Consider the following 22,116-nt stretch of genomic DNA (forward strand, 5'->3'; position numbering starts at 1 on the left):
TGACGATGGAGCTTGGGCCACTGCCGGCTTTAACAATGGAGCTCGGACCGCTGATAGAAATCCAAGTGGACTTCGAGACGGACTTGACTGTGGCGATGGAGCTTGGACCAGTGCTGATGGTGAAGTTGGAGATTTCACTACAGCTCACAATGAACACGGAGTTTGGGCTGCCGATGAACTCTGAGTTTCTGCAGCTGCAGTGTGTGATGACAGAGCTCGCACTACTACACAGTTTGATGCCTGAGCTTGAACCACTGTTAGCTGGGATAACAGAGTTTGGACCAGTACTCTTTGTGACACCAGAGTTAAAAGAAGCTCCACAGTTTGGGCCTATGCTGTATACTGTGATGACAGAGCTTACGAAAGTGCTCATGTTGAGCTCACCAGAGCTAAAAGAAGCTCCACTGCTGTATGTGACAGCAGAGCATGGACCACCTCTGACTGTGATCTTGGAGCCTGAGAAAGGACACATAATGAGGACTGAAAATCGTGTTCCTGTATGGTGCCCATTAATCCAGAGGAAGAATTCTCACCCAGGACATAGAGGAAGGAAGAAAAAAAAGGAGCTCGGACAACACAGTGTTCCCCTCTTACCCTCTCTTACCCCCTTCTACCCCTCTCTCTTACCCCCTCCTACCCTTCTCTCTTACCCCTTTCTACCCCCCTCTCTTACCCCCCTTCTACCCCTCTCTCTTACCCCCTCCTACCCCCTCTCTTACTCCCTTCTACCCCCCTCTCTTACTCCCTTCTACCCCCCTCTCTTACTCCCTTCTACCCCTCTCTCTTACCCCCTTCTACCCCCTCTCTTACTCCCTTCTACCCCTCTCTCTTAGCCCCTCCTACCCCTCTCTCTTACCCCCTTCTACCCCCCTCTCTTACCCCCTTCTACCCCCCTCTCTCCCTTTCTCTCTCTTTCTCTCTAAACCCAACCGGTCGAGGCAGACGGCTGCCCACCTTGAGCCTGGCTCTGCCCGAGGTTTCTGCTTCTTAAAAAGAAGTTTTTCCTTGCCCCTGTTGCCAATGGCTTGCTCTTGGTGGGAATTGTTGGGTAAATAATTTCATAAGGAAAACAGACCTGTGATCGATATGAAAAATGTCCTTCATATAGATTGCACTATTTGCTGTACTGTATATGATTGTGTATGTGACTGTATGTAACCGGTTTGAATTTCTACGTATACAAGATACAAGATGAATTTATTTTTAATCATGACACAACTGAGATTTTAAATATCTAGAATTGGCTCTACCAGGTGAGCATCCTGGTAGCTCACCTGGTAGAGCCACTCTTCAGCTATCGCTATTAATTAAAGGCAATAAAAGCTTAATAAAGTATTTTTAAAAAGATAAGAATTGTACTTGTGCACTCAAAATACTTTTTTGGTTTAAATTCTCTGACAATTTAATATCAGTACTATCTTAAACCTTGACTAGGTGTGAGTACTGTACGTGATCATCAGAAATCGTATTACTGTAGAAATCTGAAAGAGGCCTCACATGTTCCTGTGTGTTGTTTGATTGGACTCTTTCAAAAAGAAATTCTGCTTCCCCTTTGTTTATGTAACAATAATAAAACTAATAAACATATTTCTGCTCAGTGGAAGAATATTACAATCCCTCCATACAGCCCTTTGGAAAAGAACATAATCAAATAGTCCATTTTGGGATAAATAATAAAAAATAAAATAAGAAAATGTCAGAACTTTTCAAAACAATCAACAGGTCTGATGGGCAAAATAAAAATCAAAAACAAGAGAAGCAGCTTGAATAGGGGCCGTGGGATCAGTGCTTCTTCCCTCTCCCATAAACCTAACTAACAGAAATAAAAACCAAGAAAACTCAGCGGCTCAGAGAGATGAGACAAACGTGCAGGAAGATTCATCAAAATCTCAGAGGATGTCAACTTTCTCTTTGTCAGGGCCACAGAAAAACAAAAACCCCGAAACTGACTTCAGCACTGGAGATCTCCCACAGACCTTTCCCTGTGGCAGCTTCACATGAACTGGACTCGACCTCTTTTATCATGGTAACATGACACAGACGATTTCTCCATCGGTGATCTGGAGTGGCTACGAGTCTCTACCAACAACTTTTTACTGGACCAAATAAGGCCAACTATGGCGAGCATGCAAACTAGACCCAGTCCTACAGAAACAGACATTGGTTGTTCATCAGAGCTTGAGCAAAGATTGTTTCACTATGTTAAAGAATCTGTATGCCTTTTGTTTATGTCACAGGAGAGAAAACAATAAAAACACATCCATTTGCTGGAGAAAGTCTTATTTTTATTTGCTTTTGCAGGTATGAAAAATTTGAATAAATAAACTTCAATAATAACATTTTAATTTATAAAAAATACTGACTGTGTAGACATTTTATAAAAATACAAACAACTCAATTCAATAAATACATGAATAAATAGATAAATAAATAGACATGTAATAAATAAACACATTGTTAATCTGACAGAAAGATAACAGCTTTGGTAAGTAGAGATGAAACCTGCTGGTCTGCTCTCATTTTGTTTAATGCAAATAAAAAAATATATGCAGAATCAAAACTTAATAATTAGATAAATAAATGCATGAATAAATAGAAAAATAAATAAATAAACTTCATGTAGTTGTGTACTTCATACATACTGTGTAGAACATCAAGTAATGGATTGAAGTACAAAATTAATTCAATAAATAGATTTTTAAAAAAAGATAGACTTTATGTAATAAAATAAATGAATCTGACAGACAGGTAACAGCTTTTAGTTGGTGGTGAGTAGAGATGAAACCAGCTGGTCTGCTCTCATCAGATGGGTTTTGATTTCTTTCCTGATCAGCTCCCAGGCTTCAGCACTGTGGCCCTACAGACAGAAGAATATTAGCATTATTAGAACATCAAAAATACAATATCTCATATCTATAAGACCAAAATGATATAGGAATAAAATAGACTGACCATTTTCTTTAGGACATGGTGTGAGAGTCTCTTGAAGTGCATGTGCAGCTTTGTGTTCTTCTTCTTGTGGCTGTGGCTCCCAATCTAAATGAATTAAAAGAAAATGAATATTTAGAAAACACAGTTTATTTCACCTGTAATGTGTTCAAAGAAATCTTCCTTACACAGTCACTGTGGAGCTGTTTAACTGGCACATTCATCAGTAATTCCTTGGAAATGTATATGAATGTAATAGAAGCTGAAATCAGTTCAGTGGTGTCACTAAAAGTTTCTACTCACACAGGAGCGAAGGTTGTCAGCCTGCCGGGTTACAACATTGACAAAGTCTTCCACTGTGTTCTCCTCCCATGATGCAGAGCTGTGATCCTCCTCAAACAGGGCAGCCGTCTCATTAAGAATCTGAACTGTGAAGGCAAGTTGATCCTCAGCCTGGAAGAAGAAGAAGTAGAAGAATATATAACAGATATAACAACCCACACAAATCAATAATCACGTGTTATATTTTGTATTTCAGTTAGACAGAAGTTGAGGATGACTTACTGATGCTTTGGACGCCTGTCTGTACAGAAGATTAGGGAAGGCCACAGTGTCCTCCACTTCAGCATCCTCAGTGGTGTTAGTGGAGTTATTAGCCTGCATCACACACACAAACACACACACACATCATGTGTTGAAGTAAACAGACAGTAAAGTAAACTCATTCAGTTCAGATAATTCACTGACTTTAAACAATAAGAAGTCCACTTACCATCGTATCCAGTAGAGCCAAAGAGTTTTTACTGTGCTGTCTGAATTTATGATCCATGATCCATCTGCAGCTCAGCGAGGAGCCTGCACTGTACAGACTGAGAGACAGGCACACAAAGAAAATCCTGTTGAGCATTTTCAAAAAGGTAGAGATTGACTTTGTATAGAGTAAGTTCAGATGAGTGCTGGTGTTGTGTTGGAGCAGACCTGCAGTGCCTCCTTTATACTGTAGGACGCACCTGTTTCTGTTTCCACCTGTGGTAAACACAACGTAAACGAGGTTTAAGCTGTCACATTTCGATTTGACCTGTGAAAGAAATTCTCCCACAATAAAAGCATGAATAAATATCAAAACAAAGGTCAAATATAAAGCCAGATAAACATGTTAAAAAATGATCCTATTTTGTAAAACCATAGAAAATGCATTTTTATAGAAAACCTCTAAACACAAACAGACAAACACAAATATTTTACTTTTATTCGATAGTGGAAACGATGGTTATTATAGGGATATTATTGCGATTTTAAAGGTAAACTGAAAATTAGACACTCTAGTTGTGATTGAATTGAAATCACCTGACTGATAATAATTATAGGCTATTTTAACATTTATTCATCCAATTTTGTTTGTTTACAGTGTTTCGTATTTTGCATCTTTCTGATAATTCCGTTTGTTTTTGATGCCGTATATTGCATCATTTGTGGTAGTGGATTCATAATAATCAATAAAGGATAAGGGAGTGATTGCGCTGTGTCCAGAAGGTGCCATAAAGCGGAAGTTCCAGCACAGAGAGAATGAAAGTCCCTGCAGCAGACTGTGGATAGCCTACGTAGGTCAGAAGATAACAGGAGCGTTTTATTGTGAAATCCAGCTGTTGCAGAAGCACGAGCACAGAAATAATCCCCCATAAATAGAGATAATAATAAAAATGTATTTTGGGGAAATTTTTCTTTTGTATTTATCTGTGATTATTTATGTCATTGTGCTGCTGCAACAACTGAATTTCACAATAAAGGCTTATGTTAGGGTATGTTATGTTATCTTGTGTTATCTATACTTATCAATATGTAATCTATTGACACACGTTTGTCCACACTCTGCAGGCTTACAGTCCTAATATAATACAATGTGATATATGTGTCTGTATCAGGCTGAATATGTGCTCTGATGTGTAAAATAAAAGGTGAAGGAGAATCCCCTTCTCCACAGGCTGTCTGGTTCTCACGTTGAAGCCGCCATGTTCTAGTGAAAACAACGTGAAATGTCACTGATCACTTCATATGAACGAGCGTCAGAGCTCACTTTCATTTTCTCTCTGTGTTGGGACTTCCGCTTTAATCACTGCTGTAATCATTATTGATTATTATCGATCCACATAGGGACTAATGATGCAATTCCAACAGTTTAAAAAGCATTTTAAATACATTTACCGTCGCGTGCAGAGTGAAAGGGAGGTGATGACGGTCAAAAACATGAAATCTGTAATCACTGTAAACTAACTCAACTTAATAGATAAAACAGCCTAAAATCATTATCAGTCAGCTCATTTATATTCAAAGATAATTTAATTTAAAAATTAAATATTCTATTTTGCTTTAAAACCCGCAGCACTATTCCTATAATCCTATATATATATGAAATATCATCGTAGTAAACTATTCCAATATAATTTATATGAGCTGAAATATTTATTTTATTTAAACATTTTGTCATTCACTTTCCAGAACAATTTGCTTTGTGATATTCAGGAGATTAGGAGTAAAATGTTTCTCATGTAGAGAAAAATGGTCTGTTGATATATGGTAGAAACCAAACATACGAACTTATTGTCTCCACTATATGTAAAGTAGGCTGTAACTTAAATTAGAGACACAGTTGCGTTCAGGAACATTCCCATTAGCCCTACAGACCGGAAGGTTTAATGCCACTCTTTTTGGCTTGATGATCATGAAAAACTTGAATTGTGCTTCAAGAAGGAAGAAGCGAACTTTTTGAGGGAGAGAAGACAGAATATTTAGTTTGAGACGTAGCCTTATAATAATCTATAATTTATCTATAATCTATAATTTTATCATTTAATGTTTTATCAGTGCAACTGAATGTTTTTGGTGTCTTGTCAACCCACGAGGGTTGAGCGCTTTGTGCGCATGACGAGAAAATCAAATCAAAATCAATCAATCAGAAAATCAAAAGAGAGTGAACTGTGTTTTCTATATGAAACACATTTTCAAAGGATCATTTTTAATAACAATTATTGTGGGAGATTTTTTTCACTACTCCAAATCCGAAATGTCTAACCATGTATGTAAACCTCATAAAACACGTTGTGTTTACCACAGGTGGAAACAGAAACAGGTGCGTCCTACAGTATAAAGGAGGCACTGCAGGTCTGCCTCAACACAACCAGCACTCATCTGAATTTACTCTATACAAAGACAATCTCTACCTTTTTGAAAATGCTCAACAGGATTTTCTTTGTGTGCCTGTCTCTCAGTCTGTACAGTGCAGGCTCCTCGCTGAGCTGCAGATGGATCATGGATCATAAATTCAGACAGCACAGTGAAAACTCTTTGGCTCTACTGGATACGATGGTAAGTGGACTTCTTATTGTTTAAAGTCAGTGAATTATCTGAACTGAATGAGTTTACTTTACTGTCTGTTTACTTCAACACATGATGTGTGTGTGTGTTTGTGTGTGTGATGCAGGCTAATAACTCCACTAACACCACTGAGGATGCTGAAGTGGAGGACACTGTGGCCTTCCCTAATCTTCTGTACAGACAGGCGTCCAAAGCATCAGTAAGTCATCCTCAACTTCTGTCTAAGTGAAATACAAAATATAACACGTGATTATTGATTTGTGTGGGTTGTTATATCTGTTATATATTCTTCTACTTCTTCTTCTTCCAGGCTGAGGATCAACTTGCCTTCACAGTTCAGATTCTTAATGAGACGGCTGCCCTGTTTGAGGAGGATCACAGCTCTGCATCATGGGAGGAGAACACAGTGGAGGACTTTGTCAATGTTGTAACCCAGCAGGCTGACAACCTTCGCTCCTGTGTGAGTCTCAGTGGATTAACATAACCTTACTTGTTCCCTTACATTTAAAACTTAAAGACAAACATCAGTTATGCTAAATCCTGTTGACTGAAAGGATCCATTAATAGTGCATGTGCCAAATGAACAGGTTTTAATTCATGTTGTTGTAATTCATTTAGATTGGGAGCCACGGCCACAAGACTAACAAGAAGCTACAAATGTATTTCATGAAACTTTCAAGCCACGTCCTAAAGAAAATGGTAGGTTTGTGTATCTATCTATATTTCTATGTATCAATCTATCTACAGTATCTATCATGTTCTAATAATGCTAATATAATGCTAATATATAGGGCCACAGTGCTGAAGCCTGGGAGCTGATCAGGAAGGAAATCAAAACCCATCTGATGAGAGCGGACCAGCTGGTTTCATCTCTACTCACCACCAACTAAAAGCTGTTACCTGTCAGATTAATTTATTTTATTTTATTTATTTAAGTCTTTTATTTTTTTTTTTATCTATTTATTGAATTGAGTTGTTTGTGTTTCAATCGATTACTTGATATTCTACACAGTCAGTATGAAGTACACAACTACATAAAGTCTATTTATTTATCTATTTATTCATGTATTTATTTATCTAATTATTACATTTTTATTCTGTATTTATTTTTTTAATTAGCATTGAACAAAATTTTATGTACTTTTATATTTTTGATACATTATTTATAGACAATAAACATTTTTTTCAGCAAATAGAAATGTGTGGGTGGGTTTTTTAAAATCCTTTTGCATACAAAAAACATGCAGATTTTCTTTTTAATGAGTCAGATCAAACAACATACAGGAAAATGTGAGGCTTCATTCAGATTTCTACAGTAATACCTGATGTCTGAGGATCATTCTGATCATCACAGTTCTTAAACCTATTGAAGGTACAAGACAGAAATGAATGAAATTGTCCAGTCAGAGAATAAAAACTGAACAGTAACACGAGTCAAGAGAGGACTCTCTTGTAAATGAGACCCTGTGTCTCAGTGAGATTACGTGCCTAAAATAAAGTTAAATAAAAAATAAAATTCCCTGTTGTTTCACAGATAATAATGCTCTTTTGCTGTGGCAGAAATAGACAACATTTAGCTAGACATCAAAATACCAGAGTGTCCTATGGCACTTAGCGGTCCTATAAGTTAACTCTTTCCCCGACTGGGGAAGGTTTGTTTAAACCACTAGAACAGGAGCTAGCATAGGAGAATGAGCACCAGAACCGGAACCGGGTGAGCATGCAACAGAACCAGATCCATAGCCTCCATGACCAACGGAGGCCTGGTGATTTACACGCCTCTAGTAAGTAACTGTTAGTGTTACTCATTATCTATTGTATTGATAAGTCTACAAGTATTTGTTTTTTCTGTTTTTTATTCCGTGTTTTGAGCGAGAAGTTGTAATTTGTTGAAATAAATTGACTAAATGTTCATTCTCCCCTTTGGTTGTCGTAGTATTTTCAGATCAGCAAATTTTTGGAGCAACAACAAAGGCCACTAAACAAAGTACTGCTGGGCAAATAAAAATGTTTGACCAGAAGATGGCGCTATATGAAAAATCAGTGGCTCACCAAGGTTATTACAATTCACCCTGAGGTAGACATGAATGTCTGTGCCAAATTTCATGGCAATCCATCTGATAGTTGTAAAGATATTTTGCTCAAAACAACAAAAGTCAACTTCACAGTGGTGATCGAGGAGACTTCAGTGGATCACCAGAGTTGTTTGGATACATCCTCTGGAAGCCATTATGGTGGTATATATAAGATGATGAGCATATGAGACTAACAGGTCTGTTGAAATGTTTCTATGTCAGAGAGGTCGAGTCCCAGGTTTAATTTACGTATTGTAGCTTTTAGGATATTTATTTTTTGAAATTGGGTCCCTGCCCAATTATGCAGAATGGAAGAACACAGAGTATGACCTCAAAGCCATGTGTCTTTAATTGGAGTTGAATTCACTTCAGTTTGTTTAATTGGTATGAGTGTAACAAACAGAATATTGCCAAATAATAATAATAATAATAAAAATAATAATACATGTCATTTATAGAGCGCTTTTCTAGGAACCCAAAGACACTTCACATAAGTTAAAAAATAAAAAAAGGTAATAAAAACAACACACTAAAAAAAATAGATATAAAAGCATTAACTAATTATACAGTAAAAAAAAAGAAAAAGAAAATAATCAAGATGAAAGAAAAAAGGTTCTATTTTATGACATCAGGTTCTAGAATCATTCTTTTAGAACTTTACAAAGAGTAACTTATAAACATTCTATATCAGCAGGTAAGGTGACAAACACAAAGACAAAACTCTACAAACGTATCGATGAAACACATAGAGCGTACTAGGAAGGACAGTTGTAAAACACAGAGAGCGAAAGAGAAAACAATGTGGAATTCACACAAAAACCAGCAAGGATCATCTTCTAAAACCCTGAGCAGGAGATCAGGTAAGGCAGACCTTTTCACTGAAATTGGTGTGGACCCCACTGCAGATAAACACTAGTGGCGTGAGAGTAAATCAAATCAAATCAAAGTTTTTGTACTCCAAAAGACTGAGATAGTACCACTGAAAAATGGTGTAGTCTGCATGTTGCACACTGTATTTTTTGATGCCACCACTGTGGGGGCAGCAGGGTGTTCAGATTCTATAAATATGGCTTTAAAGGTCTATGTGAAAATGTAGGATGTGTGATTTTAAAATTCCTGACTTGATTATGCATGGGACAATATTAAAATTTAATGTCACCATTATCCTGGCCAAAATAATTAACAATACTATCCTGATAACACATTTTTTTATTGCATAACAGATCACCTGACCTCCCTGTTGTTGTTAGGAATCCATAGTATTTGGTTTAACTTTTTCTTGTGGGGACACAGTGGGAAAGTCAAACCTTCCGATGTGGTGACAGGCACTTGTAGACATTCAAAATTAATCAAGAAATCAATAAAGGACTGTACATCAGCAGTTAGATAGCTGTTTGAAGTCACTCATGTTTTTTTATTGTCACAATTAATCGTATATTGGCCCATCCCCAGTCTTCATATATATTTTACATAAGTTATCCTATCAAATAAACCTCATTGTTGCTTTTACTGATAGGGAATATTTTGGATAAATGCTTTGTTTGACTTCCACATTATTTTTCAGCCATTTCCCAGTTTTTGAGCAACTCTTTGCTGTTGATGATGACCCTAATGAGACAACTACAGACTTTGAAGACAGAGCTTGGACAGTTGCTGCCTCCAGTGATAGAGCTCGGACCACTCCTCTCTATGACAACGGAGCTTGGACCACTTCTGTCACTGACGATGGAGCTTGGGCCACTGCCGGCTTTAACAATGGAGCTCGGACCGCTGATAGAAATCCAAGTGGACTTCGAGACGGACTTGACTGTGGCGATGGACCTTGGACCAGTGCTGATGGTGAAGTTGGAGATTTCACTACAGCTCACAATGAACACGGAGTTTGGGCTGCCGATGAACTCTGAGTTTCTGCAGCTGCAGTGTGTGATGACAGAGCTCGCACTACTACACAGTTTGATGCCTGAGCTTGAACCACTGTTAGCTGGGATAACAGAGTTTGGACCAGTACTCTTTGTGACACCAGAGTTAAAAGAAGCTCCACAGTTTGGGCCTATGCTGTATACTGTGATGACAGAGCTTACGAAAGTGCTCATGTTGAGCTCACCAGAGCTAAAAGAAGCTCCACTGCTGTATGTGACAGCAGAGCATGGACCACCTCTGACTGTGATCTTGGAGCCTGAGAAAGGACACATGATGAGGACTGAAAATCGTGTTCCTGTATGGTGCCCATTAATCCAGAGGAAGAATTCTCACCCAGGACATAGAGGAAGGAAGAAAAAAAAGGAGCTCGGACAACACAGTGTTCCCCTCTTACCCTCTCTTACCCCCTTCTACCCCTCTCTCTTACCCCCTCCTACCCCTCTCTCTTACCCCTTTCTACCCCCCTCTCTTACCCCCTTCTACCCCTCTCTCTTACCCCCTCCTACCCCCTCTCTTACTCCCTTCTACCCCCCTCTCTTACTCCCTTCTACCCCCCTCTCTTACTCCCTTCTACCCCTCTCTCTTACCCCCTTCTACCCCCTCTCTTACTCCCTTCTACCCCTCTCTCTTAGCCCCTCCTACACCTCTCTCTTACCCCCTTCTACCCCCTCTCTCTTACCCCCTTCTACCCCCCCTCTCTCCCTTTCTCTCTCTTTCTCTCTAAACCCAACCGGTCGAGGCAGACGGCTGCCCACCTTGAGCCTGGCTCTGCCCGAGGTTTCTGCTTCTTAAAAAGAAGTTTTTCCTTGCCCCTGTTGCCAATGGCTTGCTCTTGGTGGGAATTGTTGGGTAAATAATTTCATAAGGAAAACAGACCTGTGATCGATATGAAAAATGTCCTTCATATAGATTGCACTATTTGCTGTACTGTATATGATTGTGTATGTGACTGTATGTAACCGGTTTGAATTTCTACGTATACAAGATACAAGATGAATTTATTTTTAATCATGACACAACTGAGATTTTAAATATCTAGAATTGGCTCTACCAGGTGAGCATCCTGGTAGCTCACCTGGTAGAGCCACTCTTCAGCTATCGCTATTAATTAAAGGCAATAAAAGCTTAATAAAGTATTTTTAAAAAGATAAGAATTGTACTTGTGCACTCAAAATACTTTTTTGGTTTAAATTCTCTGACAATTTAATATCAGTACTATCTTAAACCTTGACTAGGTGTGAGTACTGTACGTGATCATCAGAAATCGTATTACTGTAGAAATCTGAAAGAGGCCTCACATGTTCCTGTGTGTTGTTTGATTGGACTCTTTCAAAAAGAAATTCTGCTTCCCCTTTGTTTATGTAACAATAATAAAACTAATAAACACATTTCTGCTCAGTGGAAGAATATTACAATCCTCCATACAGCCTTTTGGAAAAGAACATAATCAAATAGTCCATTTTGGGATAAATAATAAAAAATAAAATAAGAAAATGTCAGAACTTTTCAAAACAATCAACAGGTCTGATGGGCAAAATAAAAATCAAAAACAAGAGAAGCAGCTTGAATAGGGGCCGTGGGATCAGTGCTTCTTCCCTCTCCCATAAACCTAACTAACAGAAATAAAAACCAAGAAAACTCAGCGGCTCAGAGAGATGAGACAAACGTGCAGGAAGATTCATCAAAATCTCAGAGGATGTCAACTTTCTCTTTGTCAGGGCCACAGAAAAACAAAAACCCCGAAACTGACTTCAGCACTGGAGATCTCCCACAGACCTTTCCCTGTGGCAGCTTCACATGAACTGGACTCGACCTCTTTTATCATGGTAACATGACACAGACGATTTCTCCATCGGTGATCTGGAGTGGCTACGAGTCTCTACCAACAACTTTTTACTGGACCAAATAAGGCCAACTATGGCGAGCATGCAAACTAGACCCAGTCCTACAGAAACAGACATTGGTTGTTCATCAGAGCTTGAGCAAAGATTGTTTCACTATGTTAAAGAATCTGTATGCCTTTTGTTTATGTCACAGGAGAGAAAACAATAAAAACACATCCATTTGCTGGAGAAAGTCTTATTTTTATTTGCTTTTGCAGGTATGAAAAATTTGAATAAATAAACTTCAATAATAACATTTTAATTTATAAAAAATACTGACTGTGTAGACATTTTATAAAAATACAAACAACTCAATTCAATAAATACATGAATAAATAGATAAATAAATAGACTTCATGTAATAAATAAACACATTGTTAATCTGACAGAAAGATAACAGCTTTGGTAAGTAGAGATTAAACCTGCTGGTCTGCTCTCATTTTGTTTAATGCAAATAAAAAAATAAATACAGAATCAAAACTTAATAATTAGATAAATAAATACATGAATAAATAGAAAAATAAATAAATAGACTTCATGTGGTTGTGTACTTCATACTGACTGTGTAGAACATCAAGTAATGGATTAAAGTACAAACAACTTAATTCAATAAATAGATTTTAAAAAAAGATAGACTTTATGTAATAAAATAAATGAATCTGACAGACAGGTAACAGCTTTTAGTTGGTGGTGAGTAGAGATGAAACCAGCTGGTCCGCTCTCATCAGATGGGTTTTGATTTCCGTCCTGATCAGCTCCCAGGCTTCAGCACTGTGGCCCTACAGACAGAAGAATATTAGCATTATTAGAACATGATAGATACTGTAGATAGATTGATACATAGAAATATGAGATAGGAATACACAAACCTGACCATTTTCTTTAGGACGTGGCTTGAAAGTTTCATGAAATACATTTGCAGCTTCTTGTTAGTCTTCTTGTGGCCGTGGCTCCCAATCTAAATGAATTACAACAACATGAATTTAAAAACACTGTTCATTTGGCACATGTACTATGTTCAATGGAATCTTCCTTTCACAGTCAACAGTGGAGTTTAGCATAACTGATGTTTGTCTTTAAGTTTTAAATGTAAGGGAAGCTGAAGTAAGGTTAGTGTTAATCCACTGAGTTTCTACTCACACAGGAGCGAAGGTTGTCAGCCTGCTGGGTTACAACATTGACAAAGTCCTCCACTGTGTTCTCCTCCCATGATGCAGAGCTGTGATCCTCCTCAAACAGGGCAGCCGTCTCATTAAGAATCTGAACTGTGAAGGCAAGTTGATCCTCAGCCTGGAAGAAGAAGAAGTAGAAGAATATATAACAGATATAACAACCCACACAAATCAATAATCACGTGTTATATTTTGTATTTCACTTAGACAGAAGTTGAGGATGACTTACTGATGCTTTGGACGCCTGTCTGTACAGAAGATTAGGGAAGGCCACAGTGTCCTCCACTTCAGCATCCTCAGTGGTGTTAGTGGAGTTATTAGCCTGCATCACACACACAAACACACACACATCATGTGTTGAAGTAAACAGACAGTAAAGTAAACTCATTCAGTTCAGATAATTCACTGACTTTAAACAATAAGAAGTCCACTTACCATCGTATCCAGTAGAGCCAAAGAGTTTTCACTGTGCTGTCTGAATTTATGATCCATGATCCATCTGCAGCTCAGCGAGGAGCCTGCACTGTACAGACTGAGAGACAGGCACACAAAGAAAATCCTGTTGAGCATTTTCAAAAAGGTAGAGATTGTCTTTGTATAGAGTAAATTCAGATGAGTGCTGGTGTTGTGTTGAGGCAGACCTGCAGTGCCTCCCTTTATACTGTAGGACGCACCTGTTTCTGTTTCCACCTGTGGTAAACACAACGTGTTTTATGAGGTTTACATACATGGTTAGACATTTCGGATTTGGAGTAGTGAAAAAAATCTCCCACAAGAATTGTTATTAAAAATGATCCTTTGAAAATGTGTTTCATATAGAAAACACAGTTCACTCTCTTTTGATTTTCTGATTGATTGATTTGATTTGATTTGATTTTCTCGTCATGCGCACAAAGTGCTCAACCCTCGTGGGTTGACAAGACACCAAAAACATTCAGTTGCACTGATAAAACATTAAATTATAAAATGATAGATTATAGATAAATTATAGATTATTATAAGGCTACGTCTCAAACTAAATATTTTGTCTTCTCTCCCTCAAAAGTTCGCTTCTTCCTTCTTGAAGCACAATTCAAGTTTTTCATGATCATCAAGCCAAAAAGAGTGGCATTAAACCTTCCGGTCTGTAGGGCTAATGGGAACGTTCCTGAACGCAACTGTGTCTCTAATTTAAGTTACAGCCTACTTTACATATAGTGGAGACAATAAGTTCGTATGTTTGGATTCTACCATATATCAACAGACCATTTTTCTCTACATGAGAAACATTTTACTCCTAATCTCCTGAATATCACAAAGCAAACTGTTCTGGAAAGTGAATGACAAAATGTTTAAATAAAATACATATTTCAGCTCATATAAATTATATTGGAATAGGTTACTACGATGATATTTCATATATATATAGGATTATAGGAATAGTGCTGCGGGTTTTAAAGCAAAATAGAATATTTAATTTTTAAATTAAATTATCTTTGAATATAAATGAGCTGACTGATAATGATTTTCGGCTGTTTTATCTATTAAGTTGAGTTAGTTTACAGTGATTACAGATTTCATGTTTTTGACCGTCATCACCTCCCTTTCACTCTGCACGCGACGGTAAATGTATTTAAAATGCTTTTTAAACTGTTGGAATTGCATCATTAGTTCATATGTGGATCGATAATAATCAATAATGATTACAGCAGTGATTAAAGCGGAAGTCCCAACACAGAGAGAAAATGAAAGTGAGCTCTGACGCTCGTTCATATGAAGTGATCAGTGACATTTCACGTTGTTTTCACTAGAACATGGCGGCTTCAACGTGAGAACCAGACAGCCTGTGGAGAAGGGGATTCTCCTTCACCTTTTATTTTACACATCAGAGCACATATTCAGCCTGATACAGATACATATATCACATTGTATTATATTAGGACTGTAAGCCTGCAGAGTGTGGACAAATGTGTGTCAATAGATTACATATTGATAAGTATAGATAACACAAGATAACATAACATAACATAACATAACATAAGCCTTTATTGTGAAATTCAGTTGTTGCAGCAGCACAATGACATAAATAATCACAGATAAATACAAAAAGAAAAATGTCCCCAAAATACATTTTTATTATTATCTCTATTTATGGGGGATTATTTCTGTGCTCGTGCTTCTGCAACAGCTGGATTTCACAATAAAACGCTCCTGTTATCTTCAGACCTACGTAGGCTATCCACAGTCTGCTGCAGGGACTTTCATTCTCTCTGTGCTGGAACTTCCGCTTTATGGCACCTTCTGGACACAGCGCAATCACTCCCTTATCCTTTATTGATTATTATGAATCCACTACCACAAATGATGCAATATGCGGCATCAAAAACAAACGGAATTATCAGAAAGATGCAAAATACGAAACACTGTAAACAAACAAAATTGGATAAATAAATGTTAAAATAGCCTATAATCATTATCAGTCAGGTGATTTCAATTCAATCACAACTAGAGTGTCTACTTTTCTGTTTGCCTTTAAAATCGCAATAATATTCCTATAATAACCATCGTTTCCACTATCGAATAAAAGTAAAATATTTGTGTTTGTCTGTTTGTGTTTAGAGGTTTTCTATAAAAATGCATTTTCTATGGTTTTACAAAATAGGATAATTTTTTAACATGTTTATCTGGCTTTATATTTGACCTTTGTTTTGATATTTATTCATGCTTTTATTGTGGGAGAATTTCTTTCACAGGTCAAATCGAAATGTGACAGCTTAAACCTCGTTTACGTTGTGTTTACCACAGGTGGAAACAGAAACAGGTGCGTCCTACAGTATAAAGGAGGCACTGCAGGTCTGCTCCAACACAACACCAGCACTCATCTGAATTTACTCTATACAAAGACAATCTCTACCTTTTTGAAAATGCTCAACAGGATTTTCTTTGTGTGCCTGTCTCTCAGTCTGTACAGTGCAGGCTCCTCGCTGAGCTGCAGATGGATCATGGATCATAAATTCAGACAGCACAGTGAAAACTCTTTGGCTCTACTGGATACGATGGTAAGTGGACTTCTTATTGTTTAAAGTCAGTGAATTATCTGAACTGAATGAGTTTACTTTACTGTCTGTTTACTTCAACACATGATGTGTGTGTGTTTGTGTGTGTGATGCAGGCTAATAACTCCACTAACACCACTGAGGATGCTGAAGTGGAGGACACTGTGGCCTTCCCTAATCTTCTGTACAGACAGGCGTCCAAAGCATCAGTAAGTCATCCTCAACTTCTGTCTAAGTGAAATACAAAATATAACACGTGATTATTGATTTGTGTGGGTTGTTATATCTGTTATATATTCTTCTACTTCTTCTTCTTCCAGGCTGAGGATCAACTTGCCTTCACAGTTCAGATTCTTAATGAGACAGCTGCCCTGTTTGAGGAGGATCACAGCTCTGCATCATGGGAGGAGAACACAGTGGAAGACTTTGTCAATGTTGTAACCCAGCAGGCTGACAACCTTCGCTCCTGTGTGAGTAGAAACTTTTAGTGACACCACTGAACTGATTTCAGCTTCTATTATATTCATATACATTTCCAAGGAATTACTGATGAATGTGCCAGTTAAACAGCTCCACAGTGACTGTGTAAGGAAGATTTCTTTGAACACATTACAGGTGAAATAAACTGTGTTTTCTAAATATTCATTTTCTTTTAATTCATTTAGATTGGGAGCCACGGCCACAAGAAGAAGAACACAAAGCTGCACATGCACTTCAAGAGACTCTCACACCATGTCCTAAAGAAAATGGTCAGTCTATTTTATTCCTATATCATTTTGGTCTTATAGATATGAGATATTGTATTTTTGATGTTCTAATAATGCTAATATTCTTCTGTCTGTAGGGTCACAGTGCTGAAGCCTGGGAACTGATCAGGAAAGAAATCAAAACCCATCTGATGAGAGCAGACCAGCTGGTTTCATCTCTACTCACCACCAACTAAAAGCTGTTACCTGTCTGTCAGATTCATTTATTTTATTACATGAAGTTTATTTAGTTATTTATTTATTTATTCATTAATATATTTATGGAATTGAGTTGTTTGTATTTTAATTACATTTTTACACAGTCAGTATCTTTTTAAATTAATGTTAATATTGAAGTTTATTTATTTATTTATTCATTAAATTACCTATTTAACTATTTCTTGAGTTATGTGTCTAAGAACTGTCTTAAATTTACATTTATTGAGCAAAATGTATATTTTATTTATGTTATAACAATAAAAAAATCTTTCACCAAAGAGAAATGTGTTTGTTTTTAAAGGGTTGCAGATTTTTGTTTCTTTTTACAAACAACATACAGAAACATGTGAGGCCTCGTTCAGATTTCTATCATAATATGATGTCTGATGATCACGTACAGTATACCTACTGATATAAGATAGTACTGACATTAAATTGTCACGTCAGAAAATTAAAACTGAAAAGTAATGAGAGTACAATTTTAAACATTTAAAGTCTCTGTTGTTTTACAAATACTTAAAAGTTTATTCATCTCATATGTTGTAGACATCAAATCCAGTTACATACAGTTACACACAATCATACCAATACAGCGTATAGTGAAATCTATATGGATGACATTTTTTATATAGAGCAGGTCTAGACAGTTATCATTATAAAATTATTTGTAGAAACCCAACAATTCCCACCATGAGGAAGCACTTGGCAACAGTGGCAACAGTGGTACATGATCCATCGTGGATCACAACAAAAAACACGAGTTACTTCAAAAAGCCATCTAGCCCACTAATGTACTCCTGTATCGATTTCTTGATTTATTTTGAGAATCTCCACAAGGGACCTCATCTTGTAAGTTATTCCATTATCCTGATTAGATAAAGCGGAAACAGGATGACAGAAAATTTATTTTAGTGTAGAAAGCAGGGACCCATGTTACTGACTGAACATGGAGCTTTTCCTAAACCTAACCCAGTAGTTTTGTTGCTTTAACATAAGGGAAGGGAAGTCACCTGACTTTGTCCTTTCATGCATGTTAAGCTACCTGGGAGAGTGTACATTTTTGGGGTATGTTAGCATGCTGACATGAGCATTTAGCTCCAAACACTGCTATGCCTAACTACAGCCTCACAAAGCTGCTAACGTGACTATTTAACCAGCATAGGCCCATTCACTGGAAGAGTTTTCTGATTCTCACATATATTTGAGAAATAATACAATAAATCTTGCACATGGATGGAAAAAGAAGAGACTGGTTACCTCACACCCCTCCCATGTTTAATTTAGTGAACATCAACTTGACTCAAACTCAAACGTTTTAGAGTCTATAAATAATTTTATAATGATAACTGTCTAGACCTGCTCTATATGAAAAATGTCATCCATATAGATTTCACTATACGCTGTACTGCGTATGATTGTGACTGTATGTAACTAGATTTAATGTCTACAACATATGAGATTAATTAATTTTTAAGTATTTGTGAAATAACTGAGACTTTAAATGTTTTGAATTGTACTCTTATTACTTGTCAGTTTTAATTTCCTGACTTGACAATTTATTGTCAGCACTATCTTATATCTTCAGGTGTACTGTACGTGATCATCAAACATCGTATCATGATCTGAACGAGGCCTCACATGTTCCTGTGTGTTGTTTGTAAAAAGAAATAAAAATCTGCAAAACACATTTCTATTTGGTCAAAGTTTTTTTTATTGTTTATAACATAAAAAAATAAGCATGTTCAACAGCATAGACAAATTAGATTTTTAGAAAAATAATAAATAAATAGTTAAATAACTAGTTAAATAATAGGTTAATAAATAGATTAATAAATAAATAAATAAATAAATAAATAAACTTCAATAACAACATATTATGTATATAAAGATACTGACTGTGTAGACATTTAATTAAAATTCCAACAACTAATTTCAATAAATATATTAATAAATAGATAAATAGAAAAATAAATAGACTTCATGTAAAATAAATAAATGAACACATTGTTAATCTGACAGACAGATAACAGCTTTTAGTTGGTGGTGAGTAGAGATGAAACCAGCTGGTCCGCTCTCATCAGATGGGTTTTGATTTCTTTCCTGATCAGCTCCCAGGCTTCAGCACTGTGGCCCTACAGACAGAAGAATATTAGCATTATTAGAACATCAAAAATACAATATCTCATATCTGTAAGACCAAAATGATATAGGAATAAAATAGACTGACCATTTTCTTTAGGACATGGTGTGAGAGTCTCCTGAAGTGCATGTGCAGCTTTGTGTTCTTCTTCTTGTGGCCGTGGCTCCCAATCTAAATGAATTAAAAGAAAATTAATATTTAGAAAACAGTTTATTTCACCTGTAATGTGTTCAAAGAAATCTTCCTTACACAGTCACTGTGGAGCTGTTTAACTGGCACATTCATCAGTAATTCATTGGAAATGTATATGAATGTAATAGAAGCTGAAATCAGTTCAGTGGTGTCACTAAAAGTTTCTACTCACACAGGAGCGAAGGTTGTCAGCCTGCCGGGTTACAACATTGACAAAGTCCTCCACTGTGTTCTCCTCCCATGATGCAGAGCTGTGATCCTCCTCAAACAGGGCAGCCGTCTCATCAAGAATCTGAACTGTGAAGGCAAGTTGATCCTCAGCCTGGAAGAAGAAGAAGTAGAAGAATATATAACAGATATAACAACCCACACAAATCAATAATCACGTGTTATATTTTGTATTTCACTTAAACAGAAGTTGAGGATGACTTACTGATGCTTTGGACGCCTGTCTGTACAGAAGATTAGGGAAGGCCACAGTGTCCTCCACTTCAGCATCCTCAGTGGTGTTAGTGGAGTTATTAGCCTGCATCACACACACAAACACACACACATCATGTGTTGAAGTAAACAGACAGTAAAGTAAACTCATTCAGTTCAGATAATTCACTGACTTTAAACAATAAGAAGTCCACTTACCATCGTATCCAGTAGAGCCAAAGAGTTTTCACTGTGCTGTCTGAATTTATGATCCATGATCCATCTGCAGCTCAGCGAGGAGCCTGCACTGTACAGACTGAGAGACAGGCACACAAAGAAAATCCTGTTGAGCATTTTCAAAAAGGTAGAGATTGTCTTTGTATAGAGTAAATTCAGATGAGTGCTGGTTGTGTTGGAGCAGACCTGCAGTGCCTCCTTTATACTGTAGGACGCACCTGTTTCTGTTTCGAGACATACACCTGGAAACACTGTGGCAAATCCTCAGTGTATCTCACATTTCGAGTTGATTTGAGTTAGTGTCCTTATGATAATATATATCTATGCTACAATAAGATGATGTTGCATATAAATATCGAAGCTGTAATACCGAAGGAGGCACCATATTGCCTCATATAAAATCACAATAGCATATAGGCTAGAAACCCTATAAAAGCGGTAGAAACAAACAGGGTTCTTATTAAATATCACACATAGGAAACATTTTGGAAATATTTTTGCAATTTTAAAGGAAACGAAGACACAAAATGAGTTTTCTTGAATTAAATCTGTGTCGCCAATCAAGTGTTTCATTAAGGTTGTTCAGTTCAGTTCAGGCGATCTGTGCGATGGACATTATGTGTTTAAAAAATATTATTTTCTATTTGTTGGAATTGTTATCAGTAGTTTAATAACAATAATCAGGATTAAAAAGTGTAAAACTGTACATATGACTGCAGTGTGTTCACATACCAGACATACTAGAAATAGAAAGCGCTTCCCCAAAGAGAAAGTGGAAGTGAATGCGGCGGCAGTGAAGTTCTCAGATGTGAAAATCACACCTCACGTAATGACGTTTCAGATGTTTCGTTGCTATTTCATAATATAATCTACCTGTATGGTATTATTAAAATGCATTTATCATTTATTGTTCCTGTATGGTAAATGTAATGTGTGTCTATGTGTATTTTATATAAAGCTCAGTATGTCTAGTGTGCGTGTTGTCCCTTTAAAAGCCGAACAAATATAAATAAATAAATAAATGATAGGAAAATAAACGAACATAATAAAAATAAAAATAATGAGAGGTATATAATCTAAAAATAAGCATATAAATAAATATATGAATTATACAAGTGCCGTTAAAGTCACAATTAGAGCAATGTTTTTTTTATAATATAGGCTATTGATTTTATCCCATTATTACACATTATTTTCCTCATGTTTTTTGAGTGTTGATGTATAATACATGAGCACAGATTAAAGAAATTTGGATTGACATTGTAGCTACATCAGTTTTCTATATAACATAATAATATGTAATCTTCTGCCAAACATGAAATTTAGTGATAATAAGGTGAGAATGTTGTAGGTTGGAAAGGGGAGAGTCATGTGCACTAAAAATAAAAGTAGAAAAGAAATCTAATTATAAAGATATAATCCATTATTGTACTCTGGCGGCCCCTGTTGAACCAAGACAGTATGAGTCCTAAATATCACCTGTAATCACTGTATTTCCAGACTGTAGTTGCACTAGAAATGGATCTCCTCCAGGGAGAACCGATTGTGAGGATTTTAACATTTACTTCATTTCATCTTTACACATCTCTTCTTTTTTTTTTCAAATCAAGTAAACAAAACAAACTAATCCTTGTTATTGCAGTGTGGGGTTAATGGGGTAGAGTTACAGCACAGTTTAAAGGCTGTGGAGTGTGTGACTGAAACTTTATTGAACTCTGTTGTCAGTCTAACAGGGACGGTCTCGAACAGGACAGGGAACACAAAGTACTCACATGCC

The 22,116-nt window shown here is 36.8% G+C and overlaps 5 protein-coding genes across 6 annotated transcripts; 2 read left to right on the forward strand and 3 right to left on the reverse strand.

Moving 5' to 3' along the window:
* Window positions 1-2,751: 2,751 nt before the first annotated feature.
* On the reverse strand, window positions 2,752-3,844 carry LOC127373296 (interferon a3-like). Its single transcript, XM_051417652.1, has 5 exons — window positions 3,701-3,844; window positions 3,493-3,585; window positions 3,232-3,381; window positions 2,953-3,036; window positions 2,752-2,857 (listed from the first exon to the last, which is right to left on the reverse strand). Exons 1-5 carry the CDS (start codon window positions 3,833-3,835, stop codon window positions 2,759-2,761), a joined length of 561 nt encoding a protein of 186 aa, XP_051273612.1. The 5' UTR covers window positions 3,836-3,844; the 3' UTR covers window positions 2,752-2,758.
* A 2,271-nt stretch (window positions 3,845-6,115) lies between these two features.
* On the forward strand, window positions 6,116-7,339 carry LOC127373299 (interferon a3-like). The gene is made up of 5 exons (XM_051417656.1): window positions 6,116-6,291; window positions 6,407-6,499; window positions 6,611-6,760; window positions 6,919-6,999; window positions 7,092-7,339. Exons 1-5 carry the CDS (start codon window positions 6,157-6,159, stop codon window positions 7,188-7,190), a joined length of 558 nt encoding a protein of 185 aa, XP_051273616.1. The 5' UTR covers window positions 6,116-6,156; the 3' UTR covers window positions 7,191-7,339.
* Window positions 7,340-12,715: 5,376 nt separating this feature from the next.
* On the reverse strand, window positions 12,716-13,961 carry LOC127373290 (interferon a3-like). Its single transcript, XM_051417647.1, has 5 exons — window positions 13,786-13,961; window positions 13,580-13,672; window positions 13,319-13,468; window positions 13,053-13,136; window positions 12,716-12,957 (listed from the first exon to the last, which is right to left on the reverse strand). Exons 1-5 carry the CDS (start codon window positions 13,918-13,920, stop codon window positions 12,859-12,861), a joined length of 561 nt encoding a protein of 186 aa, XP_051273607.1. The 5' UTR covers window positions 13,921-13,961; the 3' UTR covers window positions 12,716-12,858.
* Window positions 13,962-16,216: 2,255 nt separating this feature from the next.
* LOC127373291 (interferon a3-like) lies at window positions 16,217-17,444 on the forward strand. Its single transcript, XM_051417648.1, has 5 exons — window positions 16,217-16,388; window positions 16,502-16,594; window positions 16,706-16,855; window positions 17,051-17,134; window positions 17,230-17,444. Exons 1-5 carry the CDS (start codon window positions 16,254-16,256, stop codon window positions 17,326-17,328), a joined length of 561 nt encoding a protein of 186 aa, XP_051273608.1. The 5' UTR covers window positions 16,217-16,253; the 3' UTR covers window positions 17,329-17,444.
* A 1,800-nt stretch (window positions 17,445-19,244) lies between these two features.
* LOC127373289 (interferon a3-like) lies at window positions 19,245-21,044 on the reverse strand. Of its 2 annotated transcripts, XM_051417646.1 has the most exons (6): window positions 20,558-21,044; window positions 20,322-20,418; window positions 20,116-20,208; window positions 19,855-20,004; window positions 19,578-19,661; window positions 19,245-19,482 (listed from the first exon to the last, which is right to left on the reverse strand). In XM_051417646.1, the coding sequence occupies exons 1-6, from the start codon at window positions 20,575-20,577 to the stop codon at window positions 19,384-19,386; spliced, it is 543 nt and encodes a 180-aa protein (XP_051273606.1). In that variant the 5' UTR covers window positions 20,578-21,044; the 3' UTR covers window positions 19,245-19,383. The 2 variants fall into 2 exon arrangements, with proteins under 2 accessions (XP_051273606.1, XP_051273605.1); XM_051417645.1 differs by lacking the exon at window positions 20,558-21,044 and having other exon boundaries at window positions 20,322-20,502.
* Between the last annotated feature and the right edge of the window lie 1,072 nt (window positions 21,045-22,116).

This window comes from Dicentrarchus labrax, unplaced genomic scaffold, assembly GCF_905237075.1.
Source record: "Dicentrarchus labrax unplaced genomic scaffold, dlabrax2021, whole genome shotgun sequence".
Lineage (NCBI taxonomy): Eukaryota > Metazoa > Chordata > Actinopteri > Moronidae > Dicentrarchus > Dicentrarchus labrax.